The following is a 26,528-nucleotide window of genomic DNA, read 5'->3' on the forward strand; positions in this document are numbered from 1 at the left end:
TATAGATATATTCTAATGACTATCAGGATGAAACTTGAATTATCTACTCATCCGCTGGTTGATACTTGGATGCAACGAAATGACAAGTAACTATTCCTACTTGACCTAGAGTTACAAATTATTGAATACGAAGTGCCAGAATTCGTTTCTGTCCCTGATACATAACGTCTGTTGAAAAGTGCAGGTTCGTTGTTAATGTTGGCCCGTGCCCTTTGCGTTTTCAGGGGGCCGATTGTTCGTAGCCGCTTGGTATACAAGGAAAAGTACAAGGAAAGTTTGCTCGCAGCCACGGTGGACACAGAGGCTGGCGACCGCGTGGTGCATTCTGGGAATGCGTGCATGAATGAATGCCCCCTCTGTCGCCCGACGAGTCGACAGAAGAGAACGGAGGAAGGTCGAGGGAAGGGAAAAGAAGAAGAGACGCGATGGAAGAAGAACACGAGCGAAGAGAGGAGGCGACCGCAGGAGGGATTGTTCTTTTTCAAACGGCAGCAGCGCGACGAGGCGGGCCCCTTTTTGGCCCTTATGTGCCCATATGTGGCCCCCTTCTTCCCTAGGCCTGTCAGATTTGACGTGGTCTTCTTTAAAGCGGTTTTCACCGAGAGGACCCTACCCGCCTTTTTTGTCCGCGTGTGCCCGAAAATGGCCGAGGCGACCCAACATGGCCGTCCCCCCCTCGTGCTCTCTTCGGCGAAAAAGGGGTCGAACCGTCGGGGCAAAGAGTCCTTTCCGTCCCCCGTAATACATACGCGTTCAACGAATGCTCCAGCCGCGGTATCAACGCGTCCCTTTTTCTTCCGAAACGCATCCTTTGTGCCGTTTGATAGCTCGAATTAAGAAGCATTATTCGCGACGCGTACCCTCCGAGTAAAATTTACCTCCTCCTCTCCCCCCACCCCCCTCCAACCCTCCCTTCCGATTGTCTTCTCGTCTCGATCTTCAATTGGCACCCGTCGCTCTTTTCCAACAAGTCGAACGTATTCAATCTATTCCGTTTATTATACTCGAGCTTATTTCCTGAGCGCGATATTTCCTGAGACGTTCTGCCGTTGTAACTCGTCTACCACCCGCGTGAAATGCAGCGTTATCGTGTTCGATCGTAACTCAACGTTACGTAAAGCCTACTTCATTGAATAAATTCACAGACAACAGCCTCAACTTTATTAACTTCGGGGCAAATAGATGGGCGAAGGCGTCTTGTTCAGAAGGTACTACATTCTCGTAACCTGTCCACCCGGTAGTATAAATAATTTAAACAGACCCCAGCCAATTCTACTTTAATATAATAATTTGTTGCGGTGCAGTGCGTTTAACATACTCAAGGGGCACGATACGTACGTATTTACGTGAAAGGAAAATTTAACTGTTAGAAATTCCTACTTAAATTCCTATTTAAACTCTTATTTCCCTGCAACTATGGAATTCTATCGCACAGAGTGTTGCATCACAACGCGACCATCGGCTGGCTGCACACAGAAGTCGAGACAGGTGCTCTATTTCGAGTCAATGATTACTTGCGAATCAACGGAGTGACTCTCGCGAGAACACGCCCGTATAACAAATTGACGCAGAAATACTGTCGTCTGATTGACGTTAAGGTCAGCCTCGTTCACCGTTCTGGTCTACTTAAACCCCGAGGCAAACGATGAAACGAACCTCTCGTCGCACGAGAATTCTCTTTATATTCGTCACGAAGAAAAAAAAAAAAAAACTCTATCTCGTAGAGCGTACTTTGAAAATTTCATACACTTTTTCATTGAAAATAAACGAAGAGCATAGCTCGCGAACGCGTTAAATTAATTTCTACGTCTAACAGCGCTTCAAACGAGACCGAGACTGCCATACGGGCCAATTATCGCGACGCTGGCCGGATCAGACGACGATCCAAGGCGAAAAGATGAAACGAACCGATCGTTGCGAAACGTTCGAGGGCCAAAATCCGCGACGGATCTTAAATCTGAATGAGACGTCGCGTGGATGTAAGCGAACGGGAATCCGTCAACTGGGATTAAACGCGTAAACCGTGAAAACTGGCTATTTATAAGCGTCGCGGGAGAGAGAATGCACGAAATCGCGCTCACGAGTAACGAATGAATGGAGCGAGGGGACTAGTGCGCGCACAGGAATTCGGTTTTCCTTGGATTACATCTGCACGAGTCGAAAATTCCTCGAGATCGCCAGGTTAGTGATTCACTGGTTACAATTTCGTCGCCGATCGTGATTTTTGGACGTGGCTAGTGGCACCGAGGAAAAACAGATAAATGAGAGGTAAACGAGTCAAGGACCTGAGAATTTCTGACAATTCTACTTCTTTGGAGCTGATTGGAAGCTAAAAACGTATCTCTCCGTCATGCTATTATATATAATTGAAGTTGTACAATATTCACGCTTCTCGAGAGTGTCAGAAATGAGTTGGCGAGATTCTCCCGATAAAAACGAGCCCAAACACGACTCCGTTCGTAATCACTTTCAATTACACCTAACATTAATCGATTCTAATTCGATTGAACTCGTGTTCAGTCGAATACCATCTTGTTTGGGCTCATCTTCATCGGGAAAACCTCGAGAGACCAATGATGCTACTCCCCTAAAGATACGATCGATGTTGTAACATTTTTATTTCGCAACGATGCTGGAACGGCACCGCTTTGAAGTAAGACTACCGAGCACGCGTGGAGGATGGGAATCACGGTGGACGGGAGCACCGTGGTGGACGAACCGACACGAAAGTTGCCTTTTTCGTGCAACGGTTCGTGAACGTTGGTAGAGCGTGCGAGAGACACACGGTGACGAGAGGAGATGGGTTCTCTGGTTTCAGATACGCAGAGCGCGTTGCCCAGACACCGTGCATGCTGTAACCGTAAACCAGGCAATGGTACGCGGGCAGTATTCGTAGCTATTTCGGGGACGTCGGCATCGCGAGAACGATTTCAACGAGTGTCTACACGCTTGACCTGAACGCATCTTTATTTGTGCAGCGAAAGCTCGCTAACCATCGGGCTTCCGGCCTTCCGTGGCCTCTGGACTCTCTTCATTTTTCTGTTTACGTATCGCTCGCGAACCAAGTTGACCTTCGCAGAGGAAACTCAACGCGATCGACGATCCTAGGTGGAGGAAAGATGTCTCTGTTACTATTTCAAACGATGGAGGAGGAAATAAAACAATCCTGTTGATATGGAATTCAAAACCGTGTGTGCGTGATCTCTCTTCTTTCAACATTCAAATTTCCTATGAATGCATAAAAATCCGCACAGTCTAGTAATGACGGTAGAAAGACATTTGGCGCCCATATTAAGACCTTAAGATGACCACCTGAATCTAGATGAAATTTTTCTAAATCACTCCTCGTGTTCTAACGAAAAGTATGAGCTAACTAATTAACGAAAATATAATCTATAGTACGGTATAATATTAGGAAGACAACCTATACACTTCGTCTAAATCCCACACCGAACCCTCTACGCCCTAATCCTCCATACTCCACCGTCCAGACTCCCTCGAGCAGGTCTTTGATGTATCGGTACACCGTTCAGCAAGTTTGGAAGAAATCGAGGAGACACTCGGTCGAATGACAAACGCGCGGAGGTAGGATCATCATGATTCATTCTTGCGCAGCGGGAGACGAGTGTCCGCAGGCGCGCGCGAGCCATGAGAAGAGAACAGGGCGAGGTCTTCGACTTTGATGGAAGTCGATCGGTATCAAAGCTCGACATCGACTTTGATGGAAATCGATCGCGATCGTCGACGTGTCGAGAAGTCGCTGCGTCGACCCACGCTACTGGCTGCGGCCGGCAGCCAGACCGGGCTATAAGAGGCGAGAGGCGATTCGTCAGCGTTATCTTTGACCACGGGGATTCAATTTTTCTGTTTCTTTTTTGTACCATAGAGGCTCTCTAAATCGCGAGACAATTATCGCGCGACGCTTTTCCATATTTCAGTAAATTGGTACAGGTATCGATGTAATAGAAACCAGGTCGAGAGTCTAGAACGACGGTTTCCGAACTTTATGCTGCCAGGCCTTCCTAAAACCAAAAATGAAACGTGTGAAAACGTGAGAAAAATAAAAATATATATATCTTAACAAAGTTACGGTGTAATTTCTTTTCTTAGAAAGTTTCTGACGCCTCCCAGTTTGGAAACCTAGATTTTCTAGACTCCAGAAGGTTGATCATTTGAGATATAATAACAAAATGACGATCAGATATGTCTGTACTTAAACTAGAGTTAGAAATGACCGAGTACGAAAGCAATAATATAAACGATCCAAGCTTCTAACCTTACATATCGAGATCAGAATTTTGTGGAAAATACAACCAACGTTCCAACGTCTCATAAAGATAATTTCTAAATGACGAACGACCGAGTCGGGCGCCATGTCGTTGGGGATGACAAAAGGCTGGGTGAAGTAGCGCCACCCTCTTCGTCACCGCGTAGGCCCCCACGGTTTTCAGAAAGAGTCAATATTGGCGCAGCCACCCCCGCGTGTCCAACCCTTACCAAGAGAACGACAACCGTCCGCGTCCCCTCCGTAACGCCCTCTCGACACTGACTCCATTCCCGTTCTCCCCATCTGTCCTCCTCCACATCCGGGAAGCGGCATCCCTTCCCTGGACTCTCATACCGATCCACTTCAATCCCGTGCGCCTCCATCTTCCACGGTACGTTTAATTAAATCGCGAACTTCCGCGGATACAAACACCGATATTCGGTAGCCGCGAAGCAAACACCATTACGCGTCCACCCCGTCCCGCCGTCTTCTTTCCTCGCGAAACGTAAATAAAATGTATTCGAAAATGGAGATACATTTACGTAACCCAGAATTCACGAAGAACGATCGGCTCGGAGGGGCTCGCGCCGCTGGGAATACCGCGTCGGAACATTTGATCCCAGCACGAATAGATAATCCGATGTACAGCGATAATAAAGGCGAGCGATGTTTACCGCCGGCCACCGTTGCGCGCCGCGAAGAAATATATACGTGGAAACAATCTCGAATATTTCGACCGAGTATCTCCTTTGAAGACATTCCGTAAATGCTTCCGCGTGATGTACGCCCGTCGTTTGACCGCGACCGCGCTCGCGATTACGAACTCCTGATTTTACAAGCTGTTCATCGTTGAATAACGCTTCGCTTCGAAGCAAAGGGAGGAAATACTCTTCGAGTATTACCAAGTTGATTCACCAATTAATTACGTGCTATTAAGAGAGAGCAAACGTTGAGATCGAAGAACCGTTAATCACGTCGTTCGATTTTGACGAACTCTACCGAGACACGCGTCGAGGATTTTGTCGATGGAGATTAACCCTTTGCACTCGAAATGTTTCTTGGCATTCTATTGAATTCTGAGCTATCTAGATTTGAGAATAAGGTCACCTTTGGACGCTTCGAGCTCCGAAGAAATTAAACTTGATGAAACATTAGGTATCGTAGATTCGCCGCGTGAAATCTAATCGAGAGTCACCTCTCGAATGCAAAGGGTTAAACGACGAATTGGGAGCACCTCGGTCTCCATTTTGTCCCTCGGGCCTCGATTTATCATCAAGGGTGGATCCAAGGGGCGACCACCTCCCAGGACTCGTGTTTCGTAGACGATTATTTTCCGCTTTGTTAATAAACAGAGGATTATAAACGCGATCGAAACCGTGCCGAAGGTTTAAACAAATGTACTTTAACGTATTTCGTTCTAGGTTTCTGGATCCGCCCCTGTTTATCGTCGAGCAAAGACGAGGGTGCGCTGACAGTAGCGCAACGAGGGTGAGGCAGGGGCAAGTTTGTGTTGGAGTGGGTACATTAGCAATGTTTTGTTGACACTGGAGAACAACGACAGAGCCATTACTGGGCTCCGACCCCACAGACTATGCAGCACGGCTCCTCTTCGATCCATCGAGCTCAAGGAACCCTGCCGCACCGCTGCCGAAGTGGATTAGCTAACCCTGCGTTTCTCTTTCCTCTCTCTCTCTTTCTCTCTTCTAATATTCTCATTCCAGGATTCGCAATCTCCCGAATTTTCAGACTATTCGACAAAATAAAAAGAAAATATAAATCAAAAATATTTCTAAACTGAATGTATAAATAAACATATTTGAGAAGGAATGGATATCTTTATGCCTGTGATACAAGCAAGCCTTCTTCAAGTTATATTCAACGATAAAATATAATAGGAAATAGACGAGAATTTTCCACTTCCTCGTGGATAGTTATTCGCGGTGGTGCGAACGACCCAAAAAGCAAACGGAAGAGGTTCGTAAGGAACGTGTTCTGTGCGGCGCGTAGGGACTCCCGACGGCCTCTTCCGGCTTTATTTATTTTTGGCGGCGCGATGTTGTTCTTAACCCTTCGACCGGGCGAACTGGTTACGCGCCTCTCGGTTGTTGCGAAGATTAGAAGCGTCCGACGAGCCGACCTCTTCTCCTTCGCCCGAACGAGATGATGATATTAGAGCCCCGGGGGTATAATAAAGACGCTTTTAAGCGACGTATATAACAAGAACGCCTTTGCAACGAAGAAAAAAAAAAAACAGAAAAAAAACGCTGTCGCAGCACGTGCAGAGGAGAAGTTTATTTTTGTCTACGAGAAGCGAAGCCGCACAATGCATCGAGACTCGAGACGCGTCCCAATACCTCTGACCGACGTTTTATGCTCGGAAAACGGACGCCTGTATGCTTCGAGGCCCGTGCCGCGACGATTTATCGCGTCCTCAGCGCGATGAAAACAGCGAACGGTCGAGGGCTCCCTTTTCCGTGCCACGAAGAAGGCGGTGACGTTATTAGGTCGCACGAAAATTCTGCTCTTTCCTTATTTAGGGGAGATTTAATTACAGGCTGTTCAGAAATAGCAAGTCGGAACTTGTTTGCATTAGCCTACAGTTAATTTATATGAACGTTGCAAGAGGATCAAGAGGGAATAAATTCTAGAAGGTACGGCACTGGGAATTAACCCTTTGCACAAGGGTGGCGACTGTCGCTAGGTTTTCTTTAGATTTAATTTCTTTGGAACTCGAAGTGCCAATAAAATGATTACCTTCGAAGCAAAGGTGACCTGATCCTCAAATCTTCAATTAAGAGATCTCATTCGAGAAGTCAATATAATCTTAGCATTCCTGGCAATAGAATGCTAAGAAAGCATCTCGAGTGCAAAGGGTTAAAGAAAGCCTATAAATAAAGTAAATCCACATTATCACTTATCAATGGAACTAATCTCTATAAACGATTCTATATCCCTATCGACGACGTCAATCGATGGTTTGTTATTTCGTAATCGCTAGATAGGCGTAATCGGAAATCTACATCGATGGAGCCGAGGCGATAAATTCACCGAAACGAAAATACTGCACGGAGGTAGGACGTTTCGAGGAATTAATGAGTCACACGTGTGCGCACCAAAAGTAAGGATGATGGAGAGAAAAAAAAAAAAAAAGAGACCGAGCAGCGGTGCGTGGCGATAAGAATTGCTTACCATCGCGTCGAAGCGGCGCGATCGCGCATGGGTTGTTTATGTTTCGAGGTGCCTTCTAGTCTTTGCGAGATAAACCTACGGTCACCCCAGCGGGCGTCGAGGTGAAATGAAATCGATATTCTCGAGAAAAGGACATGGAATGTCGGCGGACTGCGAATTTTATAAATATAGGGTGCACTAAATACGACGAACGCGTACGACCTATCCTAGATACGGTATAGACACGAGAACACTTCCTAAGGGTTCTCGAGACGTCTTTATAAAAGTTTGTAGAGCACTGATCTATTTATATTTCACTGAGAAGTCTTCAAAAATGGACCACGGTCGCTGAAGAAAACAAAGATCATGTTTCGAGAGTATACCCTTGAAAATACTGTCGCCAGCTTTCGAGTCATCGTTGCTGTCGATGGCAAAAAAAAAATGTTCGCATTGTCGCATGGTAGCCAACGGTGTCCGATGTCCGAACGTGCGCGAACCGGAGGACCGCCACGGAAAGATAACAGAAAAAGACGCTGATAGCAAGATTTCTGACGGCGCCGTCTACCCGTTATCTCGCGCCTGCTTTGTTCTACGCAACACACCCCTGGCCTCGAATATCTTTCTGCGTACAGACCTAAAGGACTTTCAAATAGATTATATATAGACCTCTATGGAACATATAGCTGGCATGTTGCTTCAACTCTAATTTTATGGTTGAACTTTCAACACACGAATTACTTTATGTTGTTGTCAACTACATCTACGGAAAATTTAATTGTACATTTTTGTCGACGCATTCAACGACTAATTCTACGGAATAATATCTAAAACGATTCAGAATTCAGTACTCATCGAGAGGTTAAGAACATCTAGAATCGATATTGCCACCGGTAGGTGCCGATTTGTCGAAGGTTAATGCCTCCCGCGGCACAAGTTTCGAGCCACGGGAACATTTGAATAAATCGTCTGTTCTTCGGCCGTGCGTTATGCATCGCGTCTAAAACGAGGCCGTTTAATCGTTCGATAAGAGCTCCCGAGGGAGAATACACCGTGCGCATCCCGGAGATGAACGTTTTTTGTCCCGACACCGACGCCCACGAGACGCCCCCCGGTCCCGGGGGGCTTGATACCACCGACGGTTCCGCCCCTGCACGCGTGATCCAGCTTTAATTTACATCAGCTTGCGGACCGAATTACTCGCGGTTGCTGAAAGAGGAAGTCTGTTTCGTCCATCCTGGCATCCACGGAATTTTTCAAACCGTCTTCGATCTCTTATTTACTCTGCAAACGTTCAAGTTCTAAACAGAAAATGGATAAATTACGCGACAGAGTACGCTACCAATAATCGTAGGACATTTTAAGTTTCTAATCATTCTAAGAATGGAGGAGTGAATCGAGGACAGCGATTGTGACAGAGTTCTGCTAATTGAGTTATTCGAATGATAGATATTCTCTCTCCGAGTCTAATATTCGAACATGGCTGCCGCCTATAATATATTGACCGACAGGATGGCGCTGAGTTTTCACTGCTGGGGGTTATTTGTGACGTCCACGAACCGTGGATTTATTAGCTTCGAATCGAGGAGATTTATGACGCCTATGGAAATAGGAAGAAGGTAACGTTCTTCCCTCTTGTTTGATATATTAGATTAGCCTACCTCGAGGTACTGTACCGTGCGGAAAATTCCTACAATTGGAGATAGAAAAATAACTTGAAAATTGGTATTTCGAGCGACGGCATTAATGTAGTGGCTTGAGAAGCGTATAGATACATACAGGATACGTACAATAAACTTGTAACGAACAATAAACAAAAATGATTATTTAACCGCTTTCGAATATCGAGATGGATGGTGTGCAAAAATATCAAATATACACCGAAAATGAAAGATTAAAAAACGCGAGATACCAATTGATACGAACTTGAAATTAAGCTTAATTGACCGTCAAGCATTCCAGGTACAGGCTGATGGGCAGCTTTATGAAAGATGTTTGCAAGAGAAAATAACGTAACTAAGAACGTGGCCGAACGTAAAAATGAAGAAACGATCGCGATAGATGGTCGACGATCAAGTTTTCCCGGTTCGATATTTGGTCGAGGGGGTGTCGAACGAATTACGTGTACGCGGAGAGCTACGAGAGGGTGGTATGAATGCTTTGTGGGATTTCCTGTAATTAATATGCCGCGAATGATGCCATGCGTATCCAAGATACCCCCAAAGCCATCGGATAGGACTATAGGAGCCACCACCGCGGGTTCCCTCTTCCCACCCTCGGGCCCGCTTTCTCTGTTTCTCTCTGACCTTCCGTCTCCGTTCATGGGAATACACAGAAGCCATAAGAAATTCGATACGTTCCCCGTGGCGTGACACGGCTGTGTACCGGACTGGGCCTTCGCCACGGTGGTGCTTCCCACTTCCTCCCTCGCGAAATTCTCCACGAAGAGAAGCGCCGTCCGTCCATCCCGTCCTGGCCACCGATTCGCATCGATGGATTCACCCAAATCAAGGGATCGAACGTGGTTTCTTCCTTTTTTTTTTTTTTTTTCTTCTCTTCTATCGAATATTTATGGTATCCGTCGGATTCGAGAGTCTCCGTTACCTCGACTGGCGGAGTCGTTCTCCGCGCGTCGTTGGTCAAGAACTTCCTCGACCGGAAGTAACGACTTCTGGGTGGAACCAACAGGTTTGTGCGAGGCTCTCTTGCTTAGAGGTAACACGGAATATATATAAAAGAGCATAGAATGTTAAGATTGACGAAGGAAAAAATTAGGGCAACGTTAATGGTGTACAGCTAGGGGTACCCGAAACGAGTCGAGAATTTTTTACGCTCTCCGTTTCGAGAGAGTAACGAAGCTTCGACGATCGAGCGCCTCGACGGATCGCGTTACACACCTCGAGTGATTTCGTTTCGGGTTGAAAATTGCAACCATGAATGGAGCGATAATTGATCAATCATTACTGGGGCGACCTGACGTATCTGGGACACGACTGAACAAATATGGGGACGATATATAATAAGAAAACATGGCGATAGGCAACGTTTCGTTCGAATAAAAAATATAAAACGATACAATTGTTCAATTTTGTATTCGTTATTCGAACTTGTAATCCGGATAAGAATGTTTGCCCATCCCGGCCTCGCAGCCACTACGTTGCGCGGTTATGAGGCCGTCTTCGAGTTTGCTCGGTTCGTTTCTAAAATCGGATATAGAGCAACGACCTTCCAAACAACACGAAACTCCTATACGCCTGCGCCCTCCTCGGATTCCACGGATATCAAACTCGTCCGATTAATTTTCAGCAAGATCACTCGCGACAAAAAAATATTGTAACGCGATCTTCGTGATTGCAACCTGCAAATACAAGTGTTTGTTAATTTCGCACGACGATCAACGGGTTGAAGCGAGTATGCCGAGTAAAATACATCTGGTACTAAAGATTTTGAAAATAATGCACGCGTATATCAGCCTGTTGGGATGACGAAGCACCAGGGTATTATTGTAACGATGCTTATATCACCCATCGCCATTCTTCAAGCATCCTCTGCTTTGAAATATGCAGATGCGTCTGGCGCGTTCGGTTATTACAAAACGTTACGTAACAGACCTAACTTTTCGAACTTTTCTTCTCGCGAAGCAGGCTATCAGAGAGTGAATGTAGACAGTCCAGTTGCCGATGAACATTTCGTAACAATACCTGGAAAAACGAATTACATACCTGTGTTCAGCAGCACGATCCCTCTGCCTTCGGTTCTTGAACCAATTGCTGACTTGCGTCGTGGTGAGACCCGTGCTTTCCGCCAGTTCTCGCTTCTCACGAGGCGATGGATAGGGGTTGGTGGCGTACCAGTCCCTCAGCACGCTCCTGGACTTCTCCTTGAAGCAGTAGGATGTCTCCTCGCCGTCCCAGATCGTTCTGGGCAGCGGAAACTTGCGGCGAACGCGATACTTCCCTGCAATTCAAACGTTCTCCGATCAGCCATAAGAATAAAAACGTGCATCATCCCACCTAACGGCGATCTTCGATCTATTTCTGAACAATAAAATTTAATCGGTACTTTCGAGTACTCTACACACTCTATTATTCGAATTCTAATAAACGGAGAAACATTCCGCTGTAAAATCTTCAATAAATTCACGACTACCGTATAAACTTGCGCCCGAATAACGAAATAGAAACGAAACGACGCGCACTGTTCGCGAGACGAATGCCGTCCCAATGGGTTAATAAATTATTTCGGCTTGCCAGGAAACGCGAGCGTTCCTTATAGTTAATTACGAACAACAACGTCAAGGGTGGATTACGTGATACACGTTAAAGACACTGAGGCTCTAAATTGCCGCGCGGTATTTTTGAAACGGCACAACACGGTGCACGCAACAGACTCGATTTTATTTCTGTCGTTCGATCGCGCCGCAAATACGCGGCCGTGCATTGTTTCGCGATTTCCCTCTGGCCGACGATTCCTATCGGTTCGTCCAGAAAAGAAATCGCCACGAAAATACGGGCCGTGCCGCGAAAGCTTTCTAAAATAGTGGCGCGGCCAAAAATAAATAATACGAGGAAACTCGATGGACGATACGTCTAACCGCTGTTGGAAAGTTGTCGCAAGGACTGTTTCTGCCTGGAATTATTGTTTCAATTATTTTCTTTCCAGCCTGTAATTACACCGGAATTTTTTACACCGAGTGTTTACTTGAGAATTTTGTCGATTCGGGATCTTAGATTCACTCTTTGCTCGGCGGTTTAGCGCGTAGGGGGATCGTATGGCACGAATTGGTTCGCGAAAGTAAATGGAAAGATCTAATTAGAATGTCGGCTCGTTAAACTCGTCATCCTCCTGTTTACAACGCGCGACAGAAATAAAACTGGCAGGGTTCGCGCAATATTGCGGCGCTCTGAGCATATTCCTTCGCGAAACGTTTCCTTCTCGGCCATTATAGTCGTAAGCGAGACAGATTCGATATATCGTGACTATTTTTGCGTGTCGTCCATTGTATTTTTAACTTCGGTGTCGCTTGTGTCAGGCAAACTGGACACAAGTAATCGACAGAACAAGGCATTCGCTCCGTGTGCCTAACCACTGAGCTTTTGTTAATAATTATGGAGATTGTTACCTAGCTGCGTAGGTCGTCTGTGGTATAAAATTAGTAGGTAGAACTACATTCAGGCGATGATTGTTAAATAAATATTACAAGAGTATAATATTCGCGCGCTGAGTTTGCTAATTCGCGTGCGCTGTAAATTTTCCCTGCGTCAAGGAATTAACGCAGCAGTATATTCCGGACTAAATTTCATTTCAGCTGATCGTCCCAATTCTGTCTCGTTTAATGATAAATCGCTAGGAGCCATGTTTACTAATAGTGCTCGGTAATGCATCCGATACTAATCATAGCCGTAGTCGAACAGATGTAAACGCTTGTACGTTCCAAATGTTTTACTGTACCAGGCGACGGCCATCGAATGCGTTAAACCTATACATCCTATTTAAAATTCTGGATACCCGATAAAATTGCTTCTTATGCATTCACTAGGTATGAACCTAACCTACGTCTGCTACAAATGTTAATGATCTACTTAAAAATTCTATCAACGGAACCAGAAAGTAATGCCGTTTCTGCAAGTGCCGATACTTGTTTATGATTTATCAGGCCACTGTGTACCAATTGATTTTTCTGTACCAATTGATTTTTCTGTACCAATTGATTTTTGTGTACCAATTGATTTTCTGAGTTTGAAAATTTGCACATTAGATAGCAAAAGGTTGTTGGTAAACAGTGCAAACATAATTGATTAAAAAGAAAAACTTGTTACGAATTCATTTGTTAGAATTTAACGTAAAAGAAACGACATTACTTTCTGGTCCTCCTAATAGATACCCGATAAAATTGCTTCTTATGCATTTATTAGGTATGAACCTAACCTACGTCTGCTTATAAATGTTAATGTTCTATTTTAAAATTCTAGATACCTGATCAAATTGCTTCTTACGCATTCATTAGCCAAAAACCTAACCCACGTCTGCTTATAAATGTTAACGTTTCACTTGTCTGGACGACGGTGACGAGTTTGATGGGTCAATGCGTTAAAGGTGGCCCCGATCATGCTAAAGAGAAATGATACTAACCAACTGCGCCGAGAGGCCTCCCCCTCAGTCTCTCGGCCTCGATATAATGGGCCTTGAGCCAGAGGGCCTGCAGTTTCGGATGATTGTGCGGGCTGAACGTGTGGCTCTCGAGGATCCTGTACAGTTCTTTGAAGTGGCCCCGATGGAAGGCGACGATCGCCTTGGCTTTCAGGACGCTCTCGTGTCGGTGCAACCTATTGCACGACGGTAGGGACCACAGGAACCTGCTGAGCCTCTCCACGGAGCCCGCCTGCTGGAGAACCTGGACAGACGACACCATCGCCTTGAAGACGATAGACAGGGGGGGCACACTGTTAGTCGGCAGAACTCATCCCGCTCTCCTCTTATTCTAGCGTATCTTGTATATTGCTTTAACACTCGACTGTTTGTCTCGATCGCGCGCGAAAAGGGTGCGACGAGCGAAAATCTTCCAAAAATCAATTTCCTGAGAGATCCACGACGGAAGAATATTCTCGCGGCAGTCAGAAAAAAAAGAAAAAAAAAAAAAAAAAATTTCTATCGATTCCGTCGTTGGCAACACTCCCTTTTCACGAGCAAAGGCACAGTGCTTACCACGCTCGAAGATGGAACCGAGGAACTCGTCGAATTTCGAAGCGATGCAGAGTAGAATTTTACAAAGTTGATTTATTCGTTCAATTTGTTGTCATTAAAAATCGTTGTATTCGAGACTTTCCGATCGATGCACGTCGTCGAAATCACTTTGAAATTTCAGTGTTACCGACGCTCTCGTTCTCCCGCGTATTCGCCATCTTGCAATCTTGCCATCCCCCCACCTCCCTTCCGAAGCTTTCATTTTTCCATCTTTCAGCGAGGAATTACCGTATCATCGCGGCGAGACTCGTAACACGCGAAGGAGTAACCGAAGAAAAAAAGCTATTAAATTCGAGATTAAATTCTCGTTAAAGGCGAGCATCGGTCACGGTCGAGAAGCGACGCGATCGATGCTCACTCGTTCATTACCTCCAAATTATCGAAAACGATCCGCCATTAACAGGCGAAGGTGGTACGAGCCTCTCTCTCTTTCTCTCTCTCTCTCTCTCTCTCTCTCTCTCTCTCTCGCGCGCGCGCGCGCGCGCGAACGCACCTGCCACGGTTACTTCTTCATTCGCGTTCGTCTTGTCCCATCCAGTTTTCGCGCGACCGTTTCTGACGAGCGATTAATCACGATGGCGCGTGAAATCCCGGGCATAATGAGAAACGAGCCGCGTCGAAAGCCTCCCAAGAGAAATGGACGACGAAGATATCGCGATCGGGGCTTAATGACGGTATACGAAGCTTTCGATTGCCCGACGACAAATCAACCCGACGTGTCGAGCGAACCGAAACGATGCCTTCTGTCTCATTCGCGTTCGCCACCGCTCGGCTCGACGTGTATTCCGCACGACTACGAGAACTCGAGGGGAATCGATTTGTCTTCCGCGCCCGAGTCTCTCGAAACAGGTAGCACGGAGAACGACCTGCGGCACCCGACGAACGGAGACAAGAAAAAAGAACCCGAACACAGATAACGACGTTCCGCGAACGTTAAGTCGACGGTTACTTCGGATGATACAAGACAACTAGCGCCCACGTCTCACGGGGTAATCTCGCGAAACTTCGATTGTTTCTAGGGGGACATCTAGCGTGTTCTGACCCCAGATTTCTTGGAGGGAAATATGAAACTCGTAGAAGCCATTCCATGGTTCGTAGCTGTAAGGCTAGATGCATACCGAGATCGGGGTGACGCGATTTTCGAAAAATTTGTAAACAAAGGGTTGATTCAGAGAGAATGTTTTTGAACATCTCCAGATCTGCGTCACCCTCCGCTCGGCCTAAATGTCAACCGCGTAAGTACGCATTTAAACGATAGCTTGAATTATTGGGAGGCGAGATCGTAAACGCGCTTTAGACCACTTTCTAAGCCTCCCTTTCTTATTATGTTCCGAGCGTAATTACCCGTTAAACGATTCCATTCCGTGCCGACGGAGCGGTAGTTTATCGAAAACGCAAAACGCTGTCGTAAATTACGGAGAATATCCATGTGACGTGGGCAAGGAGTTAAACGTCTAGCCGTACGGGAAACGTGCGCAAACGTGCACTCACCTCGCGTGTCCTTTCGCTACTTGCATCCCCGAAACATCACCACCTCAATTATTTGTACATTCGAAAAATTTAGTTAGTCACGTTCAACTTTCGTCGATTGCTGGGAAAAATGTACGATCGCGTGACATCATGGACCGTGACACCTCCCGCCATTTTTAACTTTCTTAGCTTCGACCGCCCTGAAGTTGGCCGACACATCTCGTTTCCTTTTTCGAATATTCTATTGTTTCGAAGGTGGTAACAAGTAGAGATGGCGTGAACTGCTACTTTTGAATCGCTCGTGATTCTTATTCATTCTCAATCACGATGATTTTTCACAGTGATTCGTGATTCTTCGTGATTCTTCGTGATTCTTCGTGATCGTTTCTGATTGGTAGAGAACATTTTCACTCTTTACGAATTATGTTGTTCATAGATTATATATGTATTATAATATGGTCTTAAAGCAATGTTAATATAATTTTAATACAATTCAAATTTCACTCATTTGTAGTCTCTTGAATTTCCGCTAAGGGGAGACAGTGAGACACTAACGATACATTGGTTTGTCCGGAAAGTCCATGCCGATTTTTGGTAGGTGGTATAGGTCTGAACGTATCGGAATGGTCGAAAACAAATAACGCGTATATATCCCTTAAAAGGTGGAAAGGTTATGGAACAAAATGGTACTTACGTAATTCAATAAATATATATAGTAAAATTCGAATATGCCTTTGAATTTTTCTTAAAAATTGTCCCGAACTTTCTGAACAAGCCAATATAACAATTAACACGAACCGCTTCTAAAACGCCATCTTCCGTTTAATCACACCGAAGTTTAATCACAACTGCGATCACGATTGTGTGATCACCGTGAAAAATCACTGGTAGCGATTGTTCACGCCATCCCTAGTAACAAGACAAATATATCGACACACTTCGGGTTGATCCAAGCCTCTGCTTTCGAGAATGACGAATATGCCCCCGTAATAATATTCTCGGGAGGCAAGAAGCGAATTCCGTGTGTTCGACGCGAGGAGCGTAAACGTCGCGCACAAAACAATTTATGGTCGCAGTAAAAACGCATGAACTCCATTAGTCGTGCGACACGTAAGCGAATCTTGGCGTGCAGTGTACATTGTCGTGCACGAGATATCTCGCCAGGGTGCTGGGAATTTCAGGGCCAATTTCGTCAGTAAGGTGCATAAATTAATGCTGAGGATACTGTTGAGTATCTCGCGAACAGTCGCGGTAGCGAGGAGGTTAAGTGGTGCTTCGCGCCTAATTTTTCCCGACGCGAACGTGTCTGCGAAGAGACACGTATCTCGAAAGTTATTTAGACGATACAGATACGATTTTGAGGGTCATTTAATTATTCCAATCGTTTTGAAAGTTATAGAAAGAGTTACAGAAAGAGACATAGGATAAAGAATGTTATAAGAAGCGTCGTTTAGAATTTTTCCGTCGGATCGTGCCAACAAACACTGCGCGCCGAAAATCGAGTCGATAGCAATTAGGGAGCGTAAGAGTGACCGTAAGAAACATTTCGGGTCGAGTACTGCGGGATATTTTATTAGAACAGGGGGCTTGGTATCCTGAGAAGTCTCTTGCTGGACGCAGTTTCACGTAGCAAGAAGCTTCCAGGACACGACTCGACCCGAGCTAACCTTTCACGTCAAAAATCGTTCGCCATTTTCAATCGCACAATAAAGATTCTATAAAACGTCTTCGTCTTTCGCATAAATTTAAAACGCACATATTATTCGTGTTAGACGTGTTGTTTAAAACAAAAGTAATTAATTCAAAAGCCATCCTATCGGCTAACATCGTTTATTATGATGTAAATTGAAATTATATTCTCATGTATGTAAATATATAAATAAATTGTGAATAAGTTAAGTGGAAGGTAAATTTAATTCCTACAGGGGCGAATGATTTTTCCGTGAAATTCCTGAACTTTCCCGACACTGATAAATCTCACCACAAAACACGATTTTTATGAAAATGACTGTTGCTTGTGAACTTACCTCGCAAACGCAGGCGACCTGGTCCTGCGTGAACCCGAAACTGGGAAGCTGTCCATTGCTACCGCTTCCGCCGCCAGCGGAACTGGCGGGACTATCCTGGGGACTGTAGCTGGCAGGTCCTGTCCCAGGACCGTAGCTGCTGGTCTCGACGGATCCCGCAGAGTGTCCCGTGAGCGGCGTCGGTGTCCCCTGCGGGCTGTAATCCCCGGTGGAGCCCAAAACATCGGCACCACCAGAGGAAGGTCCCATCGCGCCCCCGTTCCCAGCGGTTCCTCCGTAGGCCATCATCGCGTCATCTCCGGGGCCCACGGCGGAGACCCCTTGCACACCGTTCCCTCCACCCTCCACCGTGAACCACTTCGTCTCTTCCTTGCACTTCGTTATCACTCACTGTTCTTCTTCCTTCGATCGAATCCTCCTCGAACAATCCGCGCACCGATCGCTCGTCCGACGGACGCGACCTGGCCCTATCGAGAATCGTTCCGACGGCGGGTATCTAGCTGCGCGCGAGCCAGAGGTGGGCGAAATTCTCATCTATAGAAACAATTTCGAACGAAGACGAACGGTTAAGCAACTCTCGATCCCTCATTTTCCCCCAAGAACATTGTAACCAGGCTCGTATCCGCAGCTAACTTCGCGCTTATCCAAATCATCGACGCTTTGAACTCATTTCGAGAATACAGTTCTGGTAACAGCTTTGCTCATATTCAAGTCGAAGACGATGAATTTGAAATACTCGAAGCGACTATCGACAGCCACCTCAGACATTACAATACACCTCAACGATACCCAAAACTGTCTACCCCTATCGATAACTGCGACATTTACCTTACGATCTATGCTTCACATCGAACACCCAGATGACTTCGCGAACAACATTACGACGAACAAGCCCAACTCTGGCCATTGTGTGAACTCTACTTGATCCTCGTTACCTCTCGCACTCATCCACGTTTCGCGCACGATTTTCCGCGAGGCATTTTCCAGCGAGGTTCCTGTCGCGTCGAGAGTCAAAGTTCAGCACCCAAGTTCACGGCGATGGACGCTCGAGAGTCGTCTCGATTTTCCGATCGATTCTTCGTGCTTCGAAAGAGGAGAAAGCACGTAGAGAGGGGAGGGGTGGAGGCGAAAAGTAGCCGCCCCGAGAGAACAACGTGCGGAGATTTCGAGACGGCGTAAACGCCTCGGAATATGCAGGAAGGAGATATTTTTAGGCCACCGCTGGCGGAGAGTTGCTGCAAGCTTCGACTGCCGACGAACCCGGCACCGGGATGTTTCTCGTGTTACGAGACGGAAAGAAAGGTATACGCGGCCGCGAAACAATAAAATCGCGCTCCAGGTGCGGTTATTCTCTAATCTGCTTTCAGACTGGTACCACCAGCAGCCCCGATGGACCGATCGCCGCGCAAAGTCTCTCTCTTACGTTTCCCGGTCCCTCGCCCCGTACGATTATCTTGCGTTACTGCCTCCGACTAGATCCGATTATGGCAAGTTTCTCTTAGAGCGCCAGGTGCGCCCTCCTTCAAGATTATTCTCCCCCTTTTCCCTTCTTTTCTATCTCTTCGTGGACAGGTTGCACCGTGAAATCCACGGGCTCGTGTTTCCGCGGGCCGTGGTAGGTGTGTATTTATAGGCGCTTAGTATACTCGCGTACGAACGCGCTATTATTAGGAGCCGCGTTAAATAGTCCGTTTTCTCTGTCCCTCTCTCTCTTTCACCCACGGCTCCCGAGGTTGTCGAGCCCTCGAGCGTAAAACTTTTTCCAACTGTCGTCGACTCTCCACGGGCACGCGACACACGATGGCACACGATTGGCACTTGAACGACCGAAGGCACTGCTCGTCTCGCACTCGAAGCACTCTCCTGTCGAACGATAAGCACGAGAATCCAATCGTACACCGGACGGCCACACGCGAGAGGCAACGTCGACTCGTCAACTGTTCGGAGAATGATAACCGAAACGTCAGATTTCCGTTCCCCTCTCTCTCGTGACCGGGCGAAAGAGAGACGTTCTCCTACGCACGCACCAGAAGGGACTGCCGCTCCGGCGTGCTCGGAGACCGAGCCACTCTGTCATGCGCAGCTGAGCGCCGATTGGCCGAGGCGTGGTCCGTCTGACAGCCGTTTAACGGCCCTCGCCATTGGCTGTTGGGCATGGCCACGACCACCATCCCGTCTCCCTATTGGGCCAGCCTCGCGCGCCGATAAATAAGCCTCATTACACCCCCGACTCGTACTAGCTTCTTTCTCTATTGCGAACGCGGTTCAAGAGATGCCCAACCGAATCCGACAAATCCATCCCGAGACGGACGTGCTTCTTTCCAGTTGCTCGTTAAATTCTACGATTGGCCAGATATTCGATTGTCCTTCGCAAATATCTCGCGACGATGCGCTAATTACGCCTGTTCAATCCCTGATCAATTTTTTTTAAAAATCCACCTTATCTAGGACTAATAGGACTAATCATTAATCCAACACTTTCTTCTGGTTACTTTATTTTCTTGCCAAGTTTTAAGTATAGACACGAAGATTTAACTCGGAAAATATAGTTTGTATTTGACTCGTCTATCGCTTCTAGCTATTTGGATTAAGAATCAAACTTTGTCGCAAGGATCTTCGTGCGTAGAAGCAATCATTCTAATCTGTCCAATATAACTATTGCGAGTATCGGAATATAAAAAGGGAAACCAGGTCAAGGTCCATAGAGACGAAAACAGACGGACAAACTGGAAATACGGCGCTGGGATAATTTGTTTCGTTACTTTGCGAAGATTTTTGACGCGTATTTTTTCAGTCAAGTCTGAGAAGGATCGTATGGCCAGACGAACAAAGAATACTTTGTTTTCTCAGACCGCCAAGGACTTCTAGAAAAACAAGACCACGCTACTTAAAATAATGCGTGTCCGCCAGATTTTTCAGCGCGCTCTTCCACAGGACGTGGCTCGCTTCGCACAAAGCCGTCTTCATCTTTCCTGATTGACGTGGGACGTTTCCCGAGCGACGCCACGTGTGACCGAACACGTGGAAAACCCTTCTGGTCTTGTTTCGCCACTTCCGCGGTCTAAGGGTGCTCTTGACTGGTTTAAAAAAAAAAAAAAAATAATAACCGTTCATCCTGTCGACGTGACCCGTCGGATATTCCCGGAAAATATTTCTCGAGCAAACGCTGCTCCATTCCTGACTTCCGTTCTCGATCTTATACTGTACGCAAACCAATTCTTTAATCTTTCACGAGTTATTACATTAACGAGGATAGTACAAAATAAAGATCGAAACGTTATAAATGTTTATAAATTTATAAATGTTTTGCTCTCTGCGGTGAACGCGATAATGAACACGTAACCTACGATTTAGAGAAACCTATGGCGTCAGGAGAGTGACGCTGTCATTCGAACGAAATTGACACATTTCCAGCGGTGGTGTGGGGTTGTTTCCGACGGGGTGCCACCCGTGGCGTCGCCATTCATCCCGGACACGGCGTCGAAGCGGTTTGTGGTCCAGGAAGAAGTCGTTGACATCGTAATGTGACGTCTAGATGCCCGCGATCCTCCTCGCTCCTTTTGGGCAGCCGTGAAATCGACCGTTCGATCTTCTCCCTGTCGGCTGGCTCGAAAATATCCAGACTAATAACTCGAGGCCGGCGTTAAGAACATGCCGCGCGTTCTATTCCGCTGAAAATTACACGAAATACATCAAACAGAAAAGAGCAGACACCCGACGACACGAAAAACATTGAACGATAAGGGATGATCGAAAGCTGACGATACCGAACGTTGAAGTTCTTGTCAATGTTACCGTCGTTTCTTCCACTTCGGTCCCGCGGGACGAGACGGAAGCCGGCACGGAACGGGCACAAAGCGTCGCCATTGACATCGATTCCCTTTGTCGAGTAAAGCAGCGAGGAGACACGAGCGGAGAAAAAAAGGCGAAAGGAGAACGCGGGGAAAAGAAGGACGACGCGGTTGCGCAACAATGCGAAAACGCAAGAGAGCATCCGACGAAAAGCACCGTATCACGTTCCCATAAGTGGCGGAACGCGGGGATCCCCGCGGAGACGTCCTCGTGCTTTTCTCTCCCTTCCTCCCTCTGCGCCTCTGTTCCCCCGGCCGTCCTCCCATTCTCTCTCTTTTGGCAGCGCGTTCACAGTGTGCAGGAAGCATAAAGGGCCCCGGAGAAGAGGCGCCAGGTATATACGCGAGTACGAAATATTCCATGGTGACGGCACCCCGTGTATCCCGCGGCGAGACCTGAATAAACCCATAATTGCGCCTCCTGCTGCCCGTCCATTCACATGCGCGCCTCCGACGTGCCTCGTTCATTGTACAAAGACATCTAACTGCTCGCGAGACCCGGTTCATCGAGCGACGTTAGCCCCGTGAATTGTTTAAACTGCTCTGGCTCTTCAAGGGGTTACGAGACTTTGCATTATATTGAGAGTTTTTAACATTCGTAGAAACTGACAGCCCGGAGTCCCGACGAACGAAACAGTGTTTTCAGCGTTCCGACACGAATCCGTTCCCAAGGAACGCCAGCTGATTTTCCATCAGCGAAAAGTAACCGCTCCGCGAGTCGTACAACAGGTTTTCCCACGAGACGTCGAACCGCGTCGCACGTCGTCCTGTCAGCAGCCTGCGGACCAGTTACAAGCAGATATTATTCTACGAGACGAAATGAGAAACCTCGAAATCCCTCAGTTACCTTCCACGGTTTCGTCGTTCTCGGTGTAACATCGATTCTAGAACCAGGATAGAAACCAATTGCGGCTGTAGGAGCTGTCTTCGGGTGCTTCTTGGTTCTCTATGATACCCGGCGTAGGCAGCTCGGCCTCGGGATCGAAACCGTTCCAGAAGTCCCTCCACTGATTGGAAGAAGATTCCTGCAGGTCGTGGTCTTGGGACCGACTGAACATCACGGTGGAGTAGGACCTATCGGATAGACTGTTGAAGGATCTGCTGTCCAGCATCATCAACGAATCCCTGTTGGCCAAACAGTTCAACGCGGTACTGATGCACTTCACTTTGGACGAGGACGTCGAACACTTGTCGCTCTTATTCTTCTGCTTCTGTTTGCAAGGGCTCACGACACGCTCCAAACCCGCTGGCGCAGCCTTCTTTTCATCCTTGCTCTTTTTCTTGTCCCTCTTACCGATGTCTTTCTTGCACTCCTGCATCTCCTTTCGCTCCCTATCTGTTCTGTCCTTTGAGGACTCGCCATCCTCGGATGTTGACTTCCTGTCTGCAGTCACGGAATCAAAAGTTATGGCTATTGCTGCATATAGTACTCGTCCAACTCCTGTATTTAATGATTATCTAAACCTACAACACAGACCTGCACGGAGTACTTTATCCTTATTTTTTTAACTAAATCGCGAACCTTTGCATATCTGTTCCCTCCTCTTGGTGCAGTAGTCGTCGGATTTGCTCGATTTGCTCCCGGATTGCTGGCAGGACGGTGGCTTCTCCGGTTTCGACACGCCGCATGTCGATTTGCACTTGTTCGCAGCTTTGCGTAGTGCCCCGCACTGGTTTTCGTCCCGTTTGCATTTGTCCTCGGTCTTGCGCGGCTTGCATTTGCTTTGGCTCGATTCCTGCTGCTTACACTTGGTCTGGGGTGTCTTGCAATTGTCCGAAGCCGTCTTGCACTTGCTTTGGCTCGATTCCTGTTGCTTACACTTGGTCTGCGGTGTCTTGCAATTGTCCGAAGCCGTCTTGCACTTTCTTTGGCTCGATTCCTGCTGCTTACACTTGGTCTGGGGTGTCTTGCAATTGTCCGAAGCTGTCTTGCACTTGTCCGAAGCTTTCTTGCACTTGTCCGGCTTCTTGTCTATGTACTTGCAACCAGAAGAAAACTCCTTTACCCCGAGGAATCTACAGTTGGACGAAGAGCCTATGGTAGCCTTCGATTCGTTCCCTTGGACGTTCATGCCGATGAGAGAAAAGCCAAGAGCTGGCACGGAGGAGAACCGTTTTACGGAATCCTTGTCTTTGAGGTACGCGGAGTTGGTGTAATTCCGTCTTCCAGTACATTTAGCGGACCTCTGGCCGCAGTCGTCGTTCCTTCGTTGGTTGCAAGAGTCCCCTCGTCTTGGTTTCGTGCAGATGACGCGACCTTGGTCTCTGTCGGAGCAGTCTCGACGTTCTTGTCTCTGGCAGGACCTCTCTCTGCCGCGACTGCAACTCTGTCGTTCTCTGTTGCAGCTCTGCCGGTCTCTATTGCAGCTTCGATCTCTCCTAAAGGTAAACAAATATATTAGTAGAGTTAGATAAAAGAATGCGCGTGTTTTGTTACTGCTCACCTCTCCGCGCCACACGACCTCTCCCTCTTACAGGACCGCTGACAGTCGTTCCTCCTTCTGTTACAAGTGTCCTCCCTTCGGTCGCTGCATTTCGAGTCGTTGGGCAAACACGTAGGATCGTGAGTCCTCTTCTCGCGTCTCTTGCCGCAGTCGTTCTTGTTCCGTTGCTTGGGACACTGGAAATTGTCGTAGTCGCATTCAACAGGAGTCTGGAGCGCGGGGCAGCAGTAACGCTTGCAGGTCTTCTTCGACTCCTTCTTGCACTTTTGCCTATCTTCCTGCTCGCAAGATCTCCTTCTGCACTTATTATTGTCGCGTGGCTTGGTGCACACAGTCTTCCCTTCGCGCCCTTCGTCGTCACCGCACTTCCTCGGAGCAGGCCTCCTCGCACTCGTGCTGATCCTCGACGCAGACGTCTTGGCTTTCGTTCCTCTCGACTTCTGAGTATCGCGTGGCTGTCGACTCAACAGGGACGAACTGTCCGACGACGCTTGTCGCGCGGTAAAGGGCGGATAAGAACCTGGAGGTTTCCTCGAGCCTCCTCCGGAGCTCCCAGACATGGATGACCCGTCGTAACCGAAGTTCGACTGCCTCTGAGGCATGCTGTTTCTTCCGCCTTGCAATCTAGCTTGTGTCGCGGCGCAGGGCGACGTCTTGGGTTGCTGTTTTTGATAGGCTATCTTCAAGGGTGTGGTCTCCTTGGCAGGGACACCTGTGATCGACTCGTAAACGGAGCTCAGGGTTCCTCGAGTCGATTTATTTCCAGTATGGGATAATTGATTCGATGTAGGAGGGTTGACGCGATCGTACTTCCAACTTCGAGGCGCAAAGTATTCAGACTGCTGGGAAGTATACCTCTGAGAGGCATCAGGTCTTCTTTCCACCGTTTTCGACGAAAATTCGGAATTGTCGAGAAACTGTTTCCTTTGGTTGGAGACTTCTTTAGACTCAGTCTCGGTCAGTTCAGGATTGAATCGAGCGTTTGCATTCTCCGACTGCTGAAGGTCGTAGATCTTCGAAGAGTCAGACTTTGTTTCCACCGTTCTAGGTGAAAATTCAGAACTACTCCGTGGAATCTCCTGATTCGAGACTTCGGGATCGAATCTAGCACCCGCGACTCGCATTTCTTCTTCTACCTGCTTCCTAGCCATGGAGTAGTCTTGTCTCTCTCTCGAGACAATCTCTCGCTCTCTATACCTTCCTGAGCCTGCGTCCTGCATCTCTATATCTGAAGATCGCCTGTTGGTTTGTTGAGTTTTCTTAGGTGGACGAGACGAGTACTGAGCAGAAGGTTGCGATTGACACTTCATGGGAATCGCCGGGAGGTTCGTCTTCGCGATGGGAAGATACTTGATCTCCATCTTCGCGGACGATGCCAGCAGCTTTGGCATCGTTGGGACCATCTCGCCAGGCACCGACTCGACCGCAGCCGGGACGCTCAGATTCGCAGTGCTCGGAGCACTAGGTTCCTCAATTTTTGCTTCGTCGACTTTCTCAACCTTCGCTTCCACAGCTTTAAGAGTGTACTGTTTGTTCTCTATCGCCTTGGTTGTTAAGGACAACGTGTCTCCAGCCTGACTGCTCGGACCTGTCGCCTTAGAACTACTTAAAGCTCGATCTAGAGACCCCAGACGCGAGTCTGTAGGCTTCAGCGTCTCGCTGTACTCTTTTCGAGGCAGGATATCGAGGTCGTAAGCATCCCCTCCCGGGACAAACGCGAAGTCACCGGCTTGCTCATTGCGAAGGGTTTTGTAGCCTTTGAGTTTCCACTTGAGCGTCCTGGGCACGGGGTTCCCGTCCAGCAAGGACATCAGGTTATCCTCCTTGAGAGGTCTTGGGATACTCAGACAGCTCATAGGGGCCGTTCTTAGGTCGAACGGGTACTGCAACTTCGGAGGTAACGGAAGCGTAGATATCCGAGAAATCGGGGACACGTTCGCTGTTTTCGAGACATCTTCTATCACCTCGTTCGTAGAGATTAACGGAGTGGAGATGACGTCCTTAGATGCGGGACATTTCTTCGTGCCGCGACAGGCATCCTCCTTCGACGAGAACACGAAGAAGCTCCAGAACCGACGGGTGGACGTAGCGGTGTGCAGATGCGACGACGACAGCTGACGTAAATAGAAATAGCGTGAGAATCGGATTCTTGTTTCCGATAACACAGATATTCCATCGGAGGTGAGTGGAATTTAAATAGAATATTTGAGTTACCTGAAGTCCTTTCGGAGGCAAAACGTGAGGCAGATCTTGGAGAACCAAAGTCCTGATTCCGTTCATTTTCCAATGCTATGGCCCTGGTTAATATTCCTAAAAGATGTTGCGTGTTGGTGACTGTTACTTAGAATTTTGAAGATTTAACTGTAATTTAAACGGGACGCGTGCACGCCGGGTCAATCTCGAGTTTTCATTTTGATGGGAAATGACAGAACATGTATCGAACAATTGGAGATCGCCTGTTCAGGGTTGCGCTGAAACATTCACGAATCAATTCTCGATGGGGACATTCGAGACGCCTTCGCGATGTTCGACGCCGATTTTGTCGATCGAAGGTTATGCG

At 47.4% G+C, this 26,528-nt stretch overlaps 2 protein-coding genes across 5 annotated transcripts in view; both read right to left on the reverse strand.

Moving 5' to 3' along the window:
- Nucleotides 1–19,856, reverse strand: part of LOC128894398 (homeobox protein SIX1-like) — a 34,471-nt gene extending 14,615 nt beyond the window's left edge. Inside the window, exons 1-4 of one of the 4 annotated variants that reach the window (XM_054156108.1) lie at nt 18,502–19,854; nt 17,674–18,207; nt 13,565–13,847; nt 11,155–11,389 (exon numbers count right to left, since the gene is read on the reverse strand). In XM_054156108.1, coding sequence (XP_054012083.1) covers nt 11,155–11,389; nt 13,565–13,847; nt 17,674–17,961 — 806 coding nt within the window. In that variant the 5' untranslated portion in view covers nt 17,962–18,207; nt 18,502–19,854. Of the gene's footprint in view, nt 1–11,154; nt 11,390–13,564; nt 13,848–17,673 lie in introns of all 4 variants that reach the window. The other 3 variants (XM_054156111.1, XM_054156107.1, XM_054156109.1) reach the window with 3 other exon arrangements.
- A 491-nt stretch (nt 19,857–20,347) lies between these two features.
- Nucleotides 20,348–26,248, reverse strand: LOC128893795 (TRIO and F-actin-binding protein-like). Its single transcript, XM_054155024.1, has 5 exons — nt 26,183–26,248; nt 23,969–26,082; nt 23,047–23,903; nt 22,372–22,908; nt 20,348–22,302 (listed from the first exon to the last, which is right to left on the reverse strand). Exons 1-4 carry the CDS (start codon nt 26,246–26,248, stop codon nt 22,409–22,411), a joined length of 3,537 nt encoding a protein of 1,178 aa, XP_054010999.1. The 3' UTR covers nt 20,348–22,302; nt 22,372–22,408.
- Between the last annotated feature and the right edge of the window lie 280 nt (nt 26,249–26,528).

This window comes from Hylaeus anthracinus, unplaced genomic scaffold (genome assembly GCF_026225885.1).
Source record: "Hylaeus anthracinus isolate JK02 unplaced genomic scaffold, UHH_iyHylAnth1.0_haploid 3, whole genome shotgun sequence".
NCBI classification, from domain to species: domain Eukaryota; kingdom Metazoa; phylum Arthropoda; class Insecta; order Hymenoptera; family Colletidae; genus Hylaeus; species Hylaeus anthracinus.

Excerpts from the sequence above, each read along its gene's own strand:
- LOC128893795 (XM_054155024.1), bottom strand. The coding sequence starts at position 26,248 with ATGAACGGAATCAGGACTTTGGTTCTCCAAGATCTGCCTCACGTTTTG. Across the intron at positions 26,083-26,182 it reads TGCCTCCGAAAGGACTTCAG|CTGTCGTCGTCGCATCTGCA; the intron begins GTAACTCAAATA and ends TATTTACGTCAG. Across the intron at positions 23,904-23,968 it reads AGGTCGTGTGGCGCGGAGAG|GAGAGATCGAAGCTGCAATA; the intron begins GTGAGCAGTAAC and ends GTTTACCTTTAG.